The 16,054-nt window shown below is 62.5% G+C and overlaps 1 protein-coding gene across 2 annotated transcripts; it reads right to left on the bottom strand.

The window, feature by feature from the left end:
• Nucleotides 1-2,521: 2,521 nt before the first annotated feature.
• ICOSLG (inducible T cell costimulator ligand) lies at nt 2,522-13,031 on the bottom strand. 2 transcript variants are annotated; one of them, XM_078068043.1, is made up of 7 exons: nt 12,519-13,031; nt 10,361-10,401; nt 9,059-9,418; nt 8,117-8,491; nt 6,010-6,178; nt 5,195-5,229; nt 2,522-4,270 (listed from the first exon to the last, which is right to left on the bottom strand). In XM_078068043.1, exons 1-7 carry the CDS (start codon nt 12,530-12,532, stop codon nt 4,260-4,262), a joined length of 1,005 nt encoding a protein of 334 aa, XP_077924169.1. In that variant the 5' UTR covers nt 12,533-13,031; the 3' UTR covers nt 2,522-4,259. The 2 variants fall into 2 exon arrangements, with proteins under 2 accessions (XP_077924169.1, XP_035954865.2); XM_036098972.2 differs by having other exon boundaries at nt 8,198-8,491.
• Between the last annotated feature and the right edge of the window lie 3,023 nt (nt 13,032-16,054).

The raw sequence follows: 16,054 nt of genomic DNA, 5'->3' as shown, positions 1-16,054 counted from the left end.
CCCTACCCCCTAAATCTTAGTTAAGATGAGGTCGGCCTGGGTCAGGGTGGGCCCTAAATCCAGCGGCTGGTGTGCTCTGGACGAGGGGGAGACAGACAGGGAGAAGCAGAGAAGGGGTGCGGCTTACGCAGGATGGCCTCGAGCCCCTGGCCGCTGGAGGAGGCACGGAAGGTCCTCCCTGTGAGCCCTCGCAGGACCCGGCCTGCCAATACCTTGTTCTTGGACTCCGGCCTCCAGACCAGGAAAGAAGAAATCTCTAAGCCACCAGGACCCTCACGGAGCTCACAGCCTTCACCTGGCCCTCACCACCCGGGGCTCCCGGGGGCCCAGGCCCAGCTCTTCTCTCGGCTGTATTTTGCCAAATTCTGGTGTTTGCACCTGTTACCTCTTGGTCACTCTCTGGACTCAAGGAGAACGTGATGAGGGGGGACTCAGCCTGGATCTGAAGCAGGCATCTTCGCTGTCCCTTTGTCCCCCCCATGGTCAGTTCAGGGTGACATCTGGAACCACACGTGGCATCGGCACTCCCCGAGACACTGTGCCCTCTGGGCCCTCAGAGTGCAGATCCCCAGGGCAGTCGGGTGACCACTCCCCCTCACAGCCTGGGAGTCACCGCGGATGTGACAGGTGCCTTCCCCCTTCCTGGTGGCCTGCTCACAGCAGCCCTGCCACCTGGCACCGTGCAGGGACTCAGAGAGGAATCACACTCTCCCCGGGGAGCGGTGGAGCCCTGTGCTCAGGCCCAGACCCAGTGAGAGGGGGCTGGGGGAGGGAGGGCGGTAAGGGAGGGAGGACGGTGGGGGAGGGAGGACGGTGAGGGAGGGAGGACGGTGGGGGAGGGAGGACGGTGGGGGAGGGAGGACGGTGAGGGTGGGAGGACGGTGGGGGAGGGAGGACGGTGGGGGAGGGAGGACGGTGGGGGAGGGAGGACGGTGGGGGAGGGAGGACGGTGAGGGTGGGAGGACGGTGGGGGAGGGAGGACGGTGGGGGAGGGAGGACGGTGGGGGAGGGAGGACGGTAAGGGAGGGAGGACAGTGGGGGAGGGAGGACGGTGGGGGAGGGGAGGACAGTGGGGGAGGGAGGTCAGCGGGGGAGCATGGACAGTGGGAGGGAGCAAGGATCCTGGACGGTTCTTGGCTTAGACACCCCTCGTCACTCCCTGAAGGCCCAGATCAAGGTCCGTAGGAGCCCCTGCTCCCAGTGGCCGACCCCGTCCTACCCGGGGCTGGCTGGCCAGGATCCCGCACAGCACCTGGGCATTCCAGCTTCCCTCTGTGCTGCGAGGGGCCCAAGGGTCCTTCCCAGAACCTCCCAACCAGGGACTGTGGCAGGAGGAGCCCCCTCCCCAGGCCTCCACTCCTGGCCCCTGGATTCTCGACATTAACGCCCCACGGGCCCTGGGAGGGTGGGAATGAGGAGGCCGGACGCTGGGGTGAAGGCGGGGGGCCAGGGCACCTGCGTCAGGGCTGGAGAAGCCTCGGGAGCAGCCGGGGCAGGGGTTCCAGTGCTGCTGGGGTGACAGAGTGCAGTCTGTCTCTAAGGACAGAAGGATCTCAGATCCACTCAGCGTGGCTGCCTTGTTTCTGGAAAGCTGGGAACGGGGGGATGGGGGGCAGGGACGGGATGTGGGGCTGGGGGACCTTCCGCACTGCCCAGAGCCCGCCTGCCGGCTCCGGCCCCGGCCTGAATGGCCATTCGAAAGCCGCAGCTGCCCTCCCCAGGAGGGGGGGCCGAACACACTGACCAGGGTCGCCGAAGCATCTGAGCAGCACGGCCAGTGGGCAGCAGCTCCTTGCAGCCCCCCTACCCTACAGTAGGGAGAAGCGTCGGCTCAGGCCACACAGGCAGCTGAGCCTTCCGTCCCCTGCCCTCCTGATGAGCCGCCCCGTGTGCTCGCCCGGCCTCCTCCTCCCCAGCGGTCTTACCGCACCTATTATGTGCAGGGTGGATGGCTGTGGCGGGAGCCAGGGGCCCCCCGGGGACAGCATTCCCAAGGGCCTGGGCATCTGGGCAGGGCCTCTGCCCCACAGCAAGGCTGGGCGCCCACCGGCCATGCACTGAGCGCAGTGAGATGGTTCGAGACTCTGGATGGAGCCGGGCCAAGCGGGAAGGAGCCTGAGGGGGGACGTTCCCTGGCATGGACCCGTGAACCATGAATCCCCTGTCCTGAGCCACAGACAGCCGTGGGCCGGGAGCCCCCGTGCAGCAGGGGACAGGAAGCCCCACTCGTCCTGCCTCCCAGGGGCAGGTGACTGCGCAGGGCAGGGATTCTCGCTCTCGGACACTGACCCCCGGGGGCGGGGGGTACTTCTCTGTAGCAGGTCGTCCTGGGTGCCTGTACCCATTAAAGGCCAGTGGCAACTCCACGTGTGACAACCGAAAAATGCCACCAGACCTTGCCCAGCGTCCCCTAGGGGACACAACCCCCGGGGTGAACACCGATGGGGCGGGGCCCTGACCGAGCAGGAAGGACAAGCCTCGCAGGCACCTGCCGCGCTGACCGAAGCCACTAGACACAGACGCCGCTTCCATCTTGTATTCTTGTAAATCGGGTTTCCAGAAGCAGACACGAGAACATTGGCCTCCGGCCTGCCCAAAGCACAGCATGAGGAGCGGACGGTGACGTCCAGCTGAGGGGCGAGGGGTCACTGTACATCTTCCCAGACCCGAAGGCGCCGGAACGAGACCCCGGGGTCCTGCCTGGGTGGGCGCCCGGCAAGCAGGGTCTGCTGCAGGGGGGCTGCAGGGGCCTCCCCCCGGGGAAGGGCCCAGGGCTGCAGGCGGGCTCCGCACGCCCTTCCACACCCAGTGGTCACTTGTGCTTTTTGCTCCGGATGCCCGTGACCCCGTCCCTCTGTAGCGACACGTCCCTTCTAATGCTTCACGTGGTCTGATGCTCATGAGTCTCCCCACACTCACATCAGAGCCGTGTGAGGAGTTCTGGGCACAGAAACAGACAACGAACAATTTCTTATAACAGCTTCGCCCCTGAGCCTGGTCCCCGTGTTTGTCCCGGTCCGGGTCTGGGGCCTGCAGGCTTCTGACGCCCGCCCACCGGTGCTGAGTGACCACAGGCGGGACGACAGGCTGCGTTTCCCACGGGGTGCGCACACCCGCGTGACCTGGCAGCCTCCTTCACAGAACCTTCTGGAAACACGAGTGGCTAGATTCATTTGGGGCCACAACATGGAAACCTTCAGAGCCGTGGGCCGCATACCTCTGCTGTCCGTTGCTGGGCCCGGGGGGCTCTGAGCAGCCTGGTGTTTATGTCGGTTCTGGGGGGGCCAGGGGTGACAAGTGCAGAGGATGGGTGGAATTAGCGCCACATTCTGACCGGCTGCCGCTCGGCCGGGAGAACGCCTCCTCCATGCGGGTCATGGCGCCACTTTGAAGGCCCTCGATGGCCACCTGGCGAAGCCCGTGTCCACCGGAGACTCGAGCTCCCAATCCTGCCTGAGCGAGTTTCTGGGTTTCCCCGGAGGCCACAGCTCCTGCCATGGTGGCCCCAGCAGCAGACTGTCTTCTCGAAAAATTCCACTGTCTTTTTAGGAGGGAAATCCAGCTTTTGACCAAAACAAACAAGGTCGGGCTTTCTTCCCAGTGAAGATCCCGGAGAAACACAAACTCCCAGGAGTCATTCAGGGATTTTGCAGTGTTGACCACTTCCTGCATCCTGGACACACACACGTGCAGACACACAGGTCCTACATCTTGGGATGCAGGTGGGGGGGGAGTCCTGCACCTACGTGTCCCACAGACACCCTTGAGTGACCTTCACCCAGCAGGGTAGTCGCGGAAAAGCCCACACCCTCTCTCTTCTTCCTAAATGAGACGACCTCCTCTGGTCTCAGAAAACCTCCATCTCTCCAAACCCCCTGCAGGTTTTGGATACTGAGAAGGGCCCCATGGGCTGCAAGGGGGCGGTGGGGGAGGGAGCCATCACGAAGCCCCAGAGCTGGGGAGCCTGCCCACATGGGGGGCATGTGTGTTCTGGAGCTGCTGACTCTTTCGAAAGGTCCTCATTCCAGGATTGGGGCAGCCCCTGGAACATTCTCCTTGGGTCAGGCGCAGTCCTGCGTGTCCCTTCAGGCCACAGAGGCCCCGTGTCCACGAAGCCCCTTGTTAATGGCGCCGATGGGGGCAGATGGTCCCCCTTGGCCACCAGGCCTTGCCCGAGTCAATTCTCAAGCTGCTGTCCGCCGTCCCTCCTGGTGGCATCTCACAGAAGCCCTGTCCACCTCCCGGGCAGTGAGTTCTCGTCAAACGTAGTCTAAGAAAGAAAAAGAAGGTGGTGTCACGGAACACGGCACCTGCTTCCCTCCATGGGGGAGGCAGACGGCTGGCTTTTCTCGGGGCTCAGAATGGTGAAAACAAGGGGCTGAGAACTGAAAACCCACAAACGGTGCACTTCGTTTGACCCTAAAAACAGTCAGGCCCTAATGGTTTGGCAAGTTGCTGTTCTCAAGTTGTCTGAAACGGGCTTGTCTGGCCTCAGGAGCACATCCCGGGCCACAGGCCAGCCGCCAGGACCAGGCTCCCTGGGATCAACAGGTGGGCCCCTCGTGGGGGGCGCTGCATTTCGTGCACAGCCCGGGCCCAACCTCCCGTGGGCGGCCACAGTGCCCGGATGGGCTGGCGGGGCTCAGAGCGGGCTGCTCACTTGCCTCAGGGGTCAAGTGCACGCCAGCCCGTTGCCCCTTGCAGCCCGAGGCCCCTGCATGTGGGAAATGCAGGCTCTGTGTGTGGATATGGTTCCCACATTGGGTAGGAATCACATCGACCTTGGCTCCCGGGACAGTGGGGGTGCTTGCCACGGGTAGCTGTTCTCTGACAAAGGACACAGTGTCTGGACTCACTTGAGCCCCCCCGTGGGGGTGGAGTGGGGAGGGTGGGCCTAGGGGAAAAGAGTGAAGTTCGGGGGATGTGCCTGGGGGTCATCATCCCAGGCTCTCTGCTTGCGTGTCTGGAAAATTCCGTAACCCAGCGTCAGCAAGGATTGATTACATGCCAAAGGGGGCAAGCGGGAAGCGCCTTCCCGAGGGGTTCACCGTGTCTCTGAAAATGGAAACATTATTCCCCTGGCTATCAAGTATAGCTCGTGCCAAAAGCGGACCTGAGAAAGCCACCACCCAGCCGCCCACTGCCGTAACCTGCACGTGCTCTCCACCGGCCCCTTCCCTCGCGGCCAACTCACCAGAGAATGCCTGCTCTGGCCTTGCAGCCCGGCACCTGTGGGAAGGAACCAGAAATGCTCAGGGTGGGCAGCACAGGGTGGGGGAGGGGCCACTCTAAACCTCCAGTGGCTCTGGGTGCCGGGCAGGGGTGAGCCCACAGGGGAGGGTCCCTCAGGCCACCCGGCTTTCCAGGAAGATGCTTTGTCAGAGCTAAGGTCAGGGCACTGTAAGAGGCTCTGGGCGCCTCCCCAGGGCCTGGCCGGATGGGCATGGGGCTGCAGGCCGTGGGGAGTCTTTCTGGGATGGCAAAATGGGCAACATGCTGGAGGCTCCCGGGGAGCACATGGAAACTTCCCTTAGGGAAGGGCTCCAGCTTGGAGCCAACTTGTGAATCCAGCAGCGGCCCGGGCCCCACCCTCCGGAAAGATCTGGAAGGTCCCCCACTTCGTCACCTTTATCTCAGGGGATGCCCGCCGGCCTCTACCACCAGGCTGACCTGGCGAGACGTCCCTTAACCCCCAAGGCCCTTCCTGGTTGACCCTTGGGGTGTGACCCTGTTCGTGTTCTGGGCTTTTCTGTGCGTTCTGCTGCTTTGTTTTGGAGAGTCAACACCCAGACTTTCTCCATCTGTCCTTGAGTTTGGCCAGAATTCAGGACTGAAGGCAGCTCGGCTTCCATAGAAATCTACTCCGTCCTGACCTCTAAATTCAGAAGCTGCCACCCCCACCCCAAGCTGGGAGACGGCCTTGCGCAGTGCCCACATCTTGAAAAAGGCATCTGGCTCACGCCAACCCCAGAAATGCTTAGCCCCGGCCACCGGCACCTGATCTGATACCTGGCGTGGATCCCGTGGGGGCACCTGCCGCTGCACACGCTGCCGGCGGCCACGGCCGCCACCACGACCACGCCCAGCACGGCCAGGGCGCTCAGCACCGTCCCGTGGCCCTTCCTGTGGACGCCGGTGTGGCTCCCCGTGTTGCTGGGTTCGGTTGCCCTGGGCATTTCTACAAGAGAGAGGAAAGGAACGCAAGACTTAACGGGTGCAGAGGAAGGGAAGGGGCTTCTGACAGAGCAAGAGGGGCTTCAGGGAGGCGCTGAGGCCACAGCATTTCCCTGGCACTGTTTTGGGATATTTGAACCCGAGGCCGGTGGGGGGAGGGGAAGGGGTTCTCTCCCTCAGGGGAGCCTCCCCGTCTTCCCGGCGGCACCCCTGCCCGGGCCGCCCGGAGCCCAGCCTCTGCAGCGCCCGCACCGGGCCGGGCGTGGTGCAAGCACACACTCCTCCTGGCTAATGCGATTCATTTTTCTCAGCTTTAGTGCTGGCTTTAAAAAACCAAAAACCGAGGTGAAATTCACATGACGTCAATGTTGCCATTTTGCAGTGACGTCCGTCCACAGCGTGGCACGGCCACTGTCGTGATCTGGTTCCAGAGCCTTTCCTTCACTCCAAAGGGCCACCGGACCCCATCTGCCGCGCCTGCCTCCCCTCCCCCCGCCAGGCCCCAAGCGGCGACCGTCTGGCTCTGGATTTGCCTGTCCCGGGCGTTTCATGTACGTGCAGCTGGACTGAGGGGCCTTTGCCACCTGGCGTCTCTCGCTGCCCGTGACGTCCTCAAGGCCCCTCCACGTGGCAGTGTTTCGTTCCTTTTCGTGGCTGAGTAACATTGCACCGCGTGGATGGATGTGTCGATCCGCTCATGATTTGGTTCGTGTGAATACTGCTGCTGTGAACGCTCACGTACCAGGATGTCTCATTTTCAGTTCTGCCCGGCCAGCGCCTGGGAGTGGAACGGCTGGGCCGTGCGGAAACTCTGCGATTACTGTTCCCCGCCGTGGCCGCACCCCCTTGCACAAGGGGGCTAATCCCTCCTGTCTCAATGTCCCATTGCTTAGCTCCTTGGAACGTGGTTCTCAAGGGCAGACCAGCCACGGCACCCCCGGGAAGCTTGTTACAATCGCCCCGTGTTTCTCCAAACCTGGAGAAACCATTCAGTGGCTCGGTGTTGAGCGTGCCCTGGAACCATCCTGAGAGGCTGAGAGGTGCTAATCCACTGGGTCTGGGCGTGAGGGGCTTGAACACGCCCCCCAGTTGTCCCACAGCACTAGAACCGACACCACTGCCCAGGAGAACCTTCCGGTTCCCCTCCACCCGCCGCCCGGACTGCTCTGCCGGGGAGAGCGCGGCTCAGAGGCCGTGGTCAGAGGCGGGCTGTCAGGTGCAGCCCTTGTCCTGGTCCGTCTGGGCTCAGAGACCGTGACCAGAGTCACAAGGCTGTGTGCTGATTTCAGGAAGGAGGCCCTGCCGAAGTTCCTGGGGGTCACGGCCAGCTTCACGGCGTGTGACCCACGCAGGCCTGCAGGCCCACACTCGGAAGCCTTGTGCGTGGTGTCACGCTCTGCTGCTGCCATCGTGGATTCTTATAACTCCTGAACGAGGAGCCCCGCATTTCTCTCCAGTTCGCACGGGGCCCTGCAGGTTACTGGGGGGGTGTCCTGCAGGCATCACCACTGTCACAGACCCCACCTCCACCCGCTGGGAACCTGTCATCTCAACGTCGTGACAGGGGCACGCAGACTGAAGAGCCCGCGGCCTCTATGAAGGAGCCACCTGCCTGCACCCCTCCCGCGGGGAAGCCCCGAGCCAGCAGGCAGGCCCGGTTCCGGCAGCTGGAACCCCGGGTGGGGGCTCTGGCCTTCTGCAGGGGCACAGGCTCAAAGACGGTGCAGGCGTGCCTTTAATCCTGACGCCATTGCTGCCTGGTCCTACACAACCTTCCATCCTCAGTCCCTCATCTGTAAAATGGGTCAGCAAAGCTGAGCCTGAGAATGAACATTAAGTCAAGGAACGTGCACTGAGCACCCAGCCCTCTGCCTGCCCTTCAAGGGCTACCTGTCACCGCCTCCCCCTTCCAACCAGCTTTCGGAAACCACCACCAAGGCACCTGGCAGGGGCCTGTCCTCCGAGTCACTGCAGGCCCACAGTCTTGGGCTGGCCTCCGCTTGCAGACCCCGGAGGACCTTACCTGCCTGGCCGATGCCAGTCAGGTTTTGGTGCAGAAGGACATTCTCTATGCAGCAGCCGACATTCACACTGGGGGTCCACCTGATCCGCAGGACGCTGACCACATCGTATAGGCCCTGTGCGTTCAAGAAGACCGTGCTGTTCTGCAGGCCCTCGGTCAGCATGCTGTTGTCCGTCTTGTTGATCCAGTACACATTTGGCTTTGGATAGCCATTCGTAGATGTGCACATGAATGTGAGCTCCTCGTCCTCGGGAGGGCCGCTTGGGATGCTGACCACGGGCATGCTGTAGTTTGCTGCAGGAGAAGGGGATGGGTGGTGAGGGAGGCAGGTGCTGAAGGTCAGAACTGGAGGGGCACAGGGCATCAAGGCCAGGTTAGAGGGGAGGCAGCCCATCGTGCCCTTGACCCCAGTGGACTGTGGCCTGGGCAGCCCCCCACACTCTGTTCTGCCCATGAGTGGCCCCACTCCAGATGACACAGCCCGTCTCTGCTGAGCTGAGGTCCTTGGTCGACTTGAATTGTCTCCTAAATTCTGATCTCATTTAGTGCTTTATAGCACTCTCTCCTAATTTCATTCAGAACATCTAGCTGGAGTTGAGTTGGAGAATTTAAGGAAAAGACAGCAAGATTAGGAGTTCTTCCGTGAGACCAGATCAACTTAGGCTACAGAAAACTCCCTACCAGTTGGATGAGTTTTCAACCAGCTCAGCCCCACCCCCAGTTAGACAGAAACCCGCCAGGAGAGATTAGGAGGTTCTTAACAGAAGAAGCAGGTGAATGAGCCCGGGACTGCCTTGTTCATACGTGCCCTGGGCTGTAAGGCTGGGGTGGGATGGCTCCCGCCAGCTTCGGTGGTCTTACCTGCCACGTGCAGTGTCACCACCACGTCCAAAATCTTTTTTAACTCCAAGGATTTCCTAAACACCAGGCAGCTGAACTTCTGTTCGTCTTGGGGGGTGATGTTGTAGAGATGCAGGGAGAAGTCGCCGTGCTTCATGCTCTTGGGCGCGAGCCAGGCCCTGTCCCTGTAGCGGTTGTCCTCAAGGCCGGCCGAGCTGTTCCCAGAGAGGTAGTATGTCACGGTCGTCGGGTGGCCCAAGATGCTGATTTGCCAATACACATAAAGGTCATCTAAATCGAAAGTGTGTGCTTCGGGGAAAATGCAGCTGAGCTCGACGTCGCTGCCCACCAGAGCTCTGACTTCTTGCTCTTGGATATCTGCTGTGATTCGAAAAGTACAAAATTGATTTTCTGCAGTTGATTCCTTGCCTGCAAAGTTACTCTACTGGGGGTTGGCGGGGGAAGGAAGCTTTTTGGTAGCAAGACTCAGACACCACCTCTGACTCATTTCAGCAGAAATGTAACGTATTAATCAGATAGACATAGGAATGCGGTAGCATGTTTAAAATTCAGACGTTTTTGGCAGGCACTGTATTGTCTGACATGGACTGCTACCCTTACACGAGAGGCTAACAGCGGGAGAAGTGGGGGGACAGTGGGCACCCAGGACCGCGCTGCACTGTTTTGGCTACTTCTTGGGTATTTACAATTAATTCAAAATAAAAGTTTGTGTTTTTTTTTAATTCAGATATTTACAAGAAACGAGTTTCTCAGCAACAGCATTCTAATGCCGCTCACACTACCTCAGGAGGGCTGACGCGCTGTACCCAGAGCGGATTTACCGTCCGCAACCACAGGAACACCTGCAGGGAAAGCGACGGTGGCCCCGGTCCGCCACCCTCGGGGCTGGAAGGCTCGGCGAGCCCTCGGCCTCGGCGGCAGTGCCAAATCCCTGTTCCTTGTTCTTCTGCAAGGTGGTGGCTTTGCAGGTTCCCCGGGGTGGACTGGGGCGAAGGGGTCAGGAGAAACAGGGGGCCCCAGCTCATCGGGAAAGCAGAGGGACTGAAACACGTGGGATGAGCTGCCTTCTACCTCTGCGAAACACGAACTCAAATAAGAACTGTGGGGTCTGCACAAGCACTCTCCTTTGTGGCCTTCAACTGCTCGCTACCTGAGCCCCGGGACCCAGTTTTCTCTCAGGGGCCCCCAGAGAAGCAAGAAGGGCCGTGCTGAGGACCCTGCTGACGCCCGCATCCGCAGCCTCAGTGGTCAGCCCTGAAGGGCTGGAGTAAGAGGTGCCCCCCAGGAGCCCCCCGGACTTACTGGCTTGCAGGGCGCCAAGCAGCAGCAGGAACATCCCAGGACTGGAAAGAAACAACCAGAAAGGCAGGTGAGTTCCTGCTCCTTCCAAACCGGGCAGACTGCTCCTCGCGGGAGGGAGTGGTTGTGCCCACGGAGAAATGCGACCACATCCACAGCCTCAGCCCGGCGGGCGGTTCCCGAGGTGGGGGGACTCTTCAAGGGGGGTCAGGGCCAGCCCAGCAGCGCTGCCAGTCCTGAGCCACCAGCCAGCTCCCCGAAGCCGACAGTGTGATCACAAGGGGTGGTGGGAGCCGCCCCCAAGGTCACAGCTTCCAACCCAGCATTGGCCTGGCCTTTGCTGCACACGGAGTCCAAGAAATTGTATGAAATCAGAAAAATACACTTTGAAGGTGTTTGTAGTCAGAGCTACGTTTGAGTTTTGGGAGACAGAGGGGCACCTGGGTGCCGTAGTCGGTGAAGCACCCGACTCTTAGTTTCGGCTCAGGTCATGATTTCAGGGTCGCGGGATCAAGTCCCGGGTCTGGCTCCCCACTCAGTGGAGAGTCTGCTCAAGGATTCTCGCTCTCCCTCTGCCCCTCCCACTCGTGCTCTCTCTCTCTCTCTGAAATAATAAATCAATAAACCTTAATAAAAAAAAGCTTTGGGAGACAGAGAGGATCTAACGTGTGCAAGGGCAGCGGCAGCTGAGCTGCTGGGCAGCCCTCGGAAGGAACACGATCATTCTGAAACCAGAAACTGAATCGGGTGGCTCTTCCAGAGCTGGCGGGCAGCTTGGCCGCCAGCGGCCAGCAAATCCCTCTGGGGACTTCCCAGACTCCTTGAAGCAGACCTTCGACCTGGGAGACTCCACACCCTGCATGCCTCAGCCCAGCCACCCCCTCCTGCAGGCCTCCCAGGATTCTGTGTCTGCTGAGTGAACTCCGGACCCGTGGGAACCCCCGCCCCGCCCCCAAGAGCTGTTGTCTGGGTGGACATGGAGGCCCGTCCCTCGAGAGCACATTCAAGCATGTCCTGCCAAGCCAGACCCTGGGCTGTCAGGGGCTCCCCCACACCCTACAGAAGTCACAGCCTGCAGGCAGGCCTGTCTTCTGTCACTGTCCCTGCTGGGGCCACCATTCCTGCCCTCGGGGACGACTTCCATACCCCTATGTCCAGCTCCCTTCCCTGGGGCCAGAGCTACCTTCTAGAACACAAGGCTGTGAAAACCCCTTGGTGACCCCCCCATTGGACTCCCATGGTGCCCCCTTTCTGTGCTGAGGGCTCAGGGGACATATGCCTGCCAGGGCCTCGTGGGGTTATCTGGGGGCTCCCTGGGGGCGTGAACACATGCTCTGGGTTCTGGGGAGGGAGACAGATTTGCCTTCTCCCTCGGTGCTCCCTGGGCCCTCTTCTTGGGCCCTCCTGGGCCCTTGCTGTCCCACCTGGCTCCCAGGCCAACCCCCCAGGCTCTGGGGTATGGGTGGCCGTGACATTCAAGGACCTACATTTATAACTAGGGAGACTGGGTGGCAGGACCCAGGTGTCGCCGCCACACTGGCTTTTCAAGGGGGCACACACAGCCTGTCGACCCCACGATGTGACCTGAAAGGGATATTCTGGCAAAAACCTGGGAGAAAGCAGTCATCCACACCTTCCCACTAGCAAGGACCAGGACTGATGGGCTGGCCTGAGCTCGTCCTCCCTGGAGGCTCCGCTGATGAGCGAGGGGGATCCTAGGTGTGTGGGGGGAAGACATGGCACAAGACGGTGCGCACCAGCTGGCCCTGGAGAGTGATCCTGGCACTGCGAGGTCAAGGCCTGCCTCTGGGCAATCCGTTGGGGGCTGCGGGCCCGGGGGGGTTGGCCTGGGGCGCGGGGGGCCCGGGGACGCTGTTCCCCTAGTCCAGTGTGCGGCTGCTCTCCTTCCTTCGCGGGGATCCGCCTCCAAGTACACCCACGCGCTGCCGTCGGTCCCCCACGACCCGCCCCACCCCTGGGCGGATGCCACCCGCCTGCAGGTAGGGGCTCCGGACGCCGCCTGGCTCCCAGGGGCCGACCCTCCCACGGATTCCCCCTGGGCCACCAGGTGAGGGGGTGTTCTATCCGACCACCTCGGGATCCTGCTCCCTGCTCCTGCGGCGCCCCCCGCCCCCTTCTTCCCCGGCATCCGCACACTAACCTTCTCAGCCTCATGGTGGGGGTGGGACCTCGGGTCGCGGGAGACCTCGGAGCGCGAGAGATCTCAGGCCGCGGGAGCCCTCGGGCCTCGGGAGACCTCGGAGCGCGGGAGACCTCGGGCCTCGGGAGACCTCGGAGCTCGGGAGACCTCGGAGCGCGGGAGACCTCGGGCCTCGGGAGACCTCGGAGCGCGGGAGACCTCGGAGCGCGGGAGACCTCGGGCCTCGGGAGACCTCGGAGCGCGGGAGACCTCGGAGCTCGGGAGACCTCGGAGCGCGGGAGACCTCGGGCCTCGGGAGACCTCGGAGCGCGGGAGACCTCGGGCCGCGGGAGCCCTCGGAGCGCGGGAGACCTCGGGCCGCGGGAGCCCTCGGGCCTCGGGAGCCCTCGGAGCGCGGGAGACCTCGGGCCGCGGGAGACCTCGGGCCGCGGGAGCCCTCGGAGCGCTGGAACCCAGCTGTAACTGCGCGCCCGCGCACCGCCGAGGCTCTGAGCGCGAAGCGAGTCGCCGGGCCTCGCCTCTGATCCCACCCTCCCCGCCCAGTCCCTCCCACTGGGCGGGGCCAGCGGACCGGAAGCTCTGTCGCAAGCTCCACAAGTTAGTCCTCCCCAGCCGCGGACGCTGGGCAGGGACCTGGGCGCTAAAGGTGTCCCGGGAAGTTGGGGGGAGTGGGGTGGTGGTGCGTGGTACCAGGGAGGAGGACGGCCGAGGGCTCTGCGGGAGGCTTGCCAGGCTGCGGGGGCCGTGGGAGGCCAAGTGCTGTCCCCCAGTGTCGCGCAGACCGTCCGCGCCCCCAAGCGCCCGGGCCCCGGCGGCGCCTAGCGCGCACCTGGCCCCAGGAACCCACGCTTCCCTGCCCGACGCTGGGCTGGGCAGAGTGCCCGCCGTCCTCCTTCCTCCCCTGCTGCCCTCGAACGGGAGTCAGCACCTCCAAGTCTTAGGGGAAGTAGGAACCCCGTTTAGGAACGAGTGAATGAATAGAAGGAAGGAGGGAAGGCAGGCGGGCTCTGCTCTCCAATCCGGCGCCGGGTCCGGGAGGCCCGCCCCCAGCTTTGCCCCCTTATCCTTTTGGGGGATCCTGTGCCACACACCACAGCATATGTGGATATTAAAGGCTCTTAGGGGCCCACTGCGTGGAAACCAGTTCACGTCTGCTCCTCCAAGGCTGTGGGACTTGGCACTCCTGTTTTCTCTCTGGGAAAGTGCGCGAAGCCGCGGAGCGCGGGTTAAAAGCCCCGTTTGCGCCCTTCCCCCACCCCGCCCAGTTCCCTCGGCCTCCTCTCTGCGCTGCCAGGCTGAGTCACTGTCCCACCCCGTCCCCCGCAGGCCAGGTAGAGCCAGTGAGGTGAGGTAGGTGGGGCCAAGAGGGAGTAGGGTGCTCTTCTTGCAGAGGCTGCCCCTAGAAGGGCCTGGAATCCCAGACGCCCCGCCTCTGGTGTCCGGGGAGCTGGCAAGGACAGTGTGTCCTCGCACTACCCCCCCCCCAAGTCCGCTACCCAGGCTGGTGGGGAGGCAGAGGCCGGCCTCTGGGGATGGGGGTGCAGGGGACGGCAGGGTGTGAGGTGAGGGCCAAGCGAGGAGGGCTCCCCTGACCCCAGCCTCCTCCAGCAGCCTGCCATCCACTCAACAAAGATGTAGGCGCACCTACTGCAGGCCAGGTGCTCTGTGAGCGCGAAGGATGAACTCTGAAAACAACCTCTGCTCCATGGAAGTTAGCATTCCTGTGCAAACGGGAGAGGAAGCAGGGGCCGGACCCCACGAGCCGCCAAGGAGCACGCGCAGGGAGGGGCAGGCCTGCAGGTGAAACCCGGCAGGAGGGACTGGGAATGGAGCCCTAGAGCTCGGGGCTTCACCCCTTCCGGGCAGGCTAGGAAATTAGGGTGCAGGATTTAAACAGGCCAAGCGGGGCCACCCTCCCCTTTAGCTGGGGAGGGCACGGCCAGGGAGCCAGGTCGGGACTCCGTTCACGTGTCCAGTGAGGGCACCGGCCGTCTGAACTTGGGGCGCCATGAAGGGGCCGGGAGATGGGGGCCCAGAGGAAAGGTAAGATTTGGCTAGGAGAGCAGGGTGTGGTCATAAATCAAATCATATGGAGGTCTCAGGACGCTTCTTATTCCCGGAACCGGAAAACCATTGCCATCCAAAGCCGCAGCTTGAACAAATGTAGCCGGGTACACTTGGGGGAGGGGCACCGGCTCAGGCCCGCGGGTCTGGAAGGAGACACGATGTCGGTGGCCCTGCTGCCCCTCGGGTTGGCGGCAGTTCGGCGAGGGCCAGCCGGGGCAAAATCCACAGGTGAGGAGGATCGGCGGGCTGGTAACACCTCCCCCTCCCAGCCTTCCCGGGTCCAGCCCCCCACCCCACCCCGCGAATCCCGGGACTCCCTCTGATTGGAAGGGGGGAGGGGCTACGCTGCATTGATTGGCCGACGCCTGGGTTGCCCTCCACCTCCAGAGGCCCCCCACGAGGAGTCCACGCTGCCCCCGGGGTTGGAGGGGGGGCGGGCCCCAAGTGCAAGGGGCTTTTAGGCTTGGGGAAGGGAAGGTGCCCAGTCGGGTGCAGGAAGCTCGAGGCAGCCCGGCCACTGCCCCAGGGCAGCGGGGAGGGAGGGAGGGAGGGAGGGATGAAGGGAGGGGCTCCAAGGGGCTAGCCTGCAGAGCTGAGGGGCGCCGGGGCTGGTGGGGAGGCACCCGGCTCTGCTTCCTGGGCATTAGCCCCTCGCGCCAGGCCCCAGGCCAGGTGCTGCTACCAGGCCAGTCCAGAACGGGGACCGAGGGAACGTCCTGTTTGTTGAGCGGGTAGAGAAGGGGCAGGGATGCAGGTGGCTGGAAGGGGCCTTCTAGCCAGGCCTGGGGCCGTGGGGGGAAGGAGCACCTCCAAGACCAGCCTCAGGAGCCTCAGCCTGATAAATGCATGTTCTATTCAAATCCCAGCTCTGCTTTTCAGGAGCTGTGTGACCTGGGGCAAGTTACTTAACTCCTCTGTGCCCGCATTTTCCCATTTGTGAAGGGGGAATAGTTACAACACCTTCCTCAAAAAGCAGCTGAGTTCATATGTGGTTATTGTGAGTTGATACGTATAAAACATTCACATGGACATTGGCCCGTGGATCACACAGAGTTATTTTAAGACAAATGGAAAAACAGAACAGCCCTCGGAGGCCCCTGCAGCTGAGAGGTTTTCCTTTCTTCCCCTTGACCGTGACCGTGTTTCTCCAGCAGTCAGACGGTGTGGAGGCAAAAGCCCACTGGAGGAACATCGAGGCCGCCCTGGGCACCAAGCCAGAATGGTATTGGTGCTGGGGATTGCGAGTTCTTGGTGCAGACGTGGAACGGAGTGGCGTGCACTTTGATGCTAGGGACCCAGGCTTCCCCCTGGGCAGTCCTGAGCAGCTCCCTGGGGCTCCCGCACAACCCGGAACAGGGGACCTGTGGGCAGCCCTCAGTGTGATCCCTGGTCCCGGGGAGCCCATCTTTTCTCCTAGCGGGTGTGTCTGTTTCCTGGGGGAGCCCTAAGTCACCACAAGCTTGGCATCT

This window comes from Halichoerus grypus, chromosome 1, assembly GCF_964656455.1.
Source record: "Halichoerus grypus chromosome 1, mHalGry1.hap1.1, whole genome shotgun sequence".
NCBI lineage: Eukaryota > Metazoa > Chordata > Mammalia > Carnivora > Phocidae > Halichoerus > Halichoerus grypus.
Note: the sequence above shows the minus strand (reverse complement) of the source record. Positions and strands in the feature narration are given on the sequence as shown.

Coding starts and splice junctions, on each gene's coding strand:
- ICOSLG (XM_078068043.1), bottom strand. Junction 8,492..9,058: donor GGTGACACTGCACGTGGCAG/GTAAGACCACCG, acceptor CTTCTCCTGCAG/CAAACTACAGCATGCCCGTG. Junction 6,179..8,116: donor GGAGGACAGGCCCCTGCCAG/GTGCCTTGGTGG, acceptor TCTCTCTTGTAG/AAATGCCCAGGGCAACCGAA.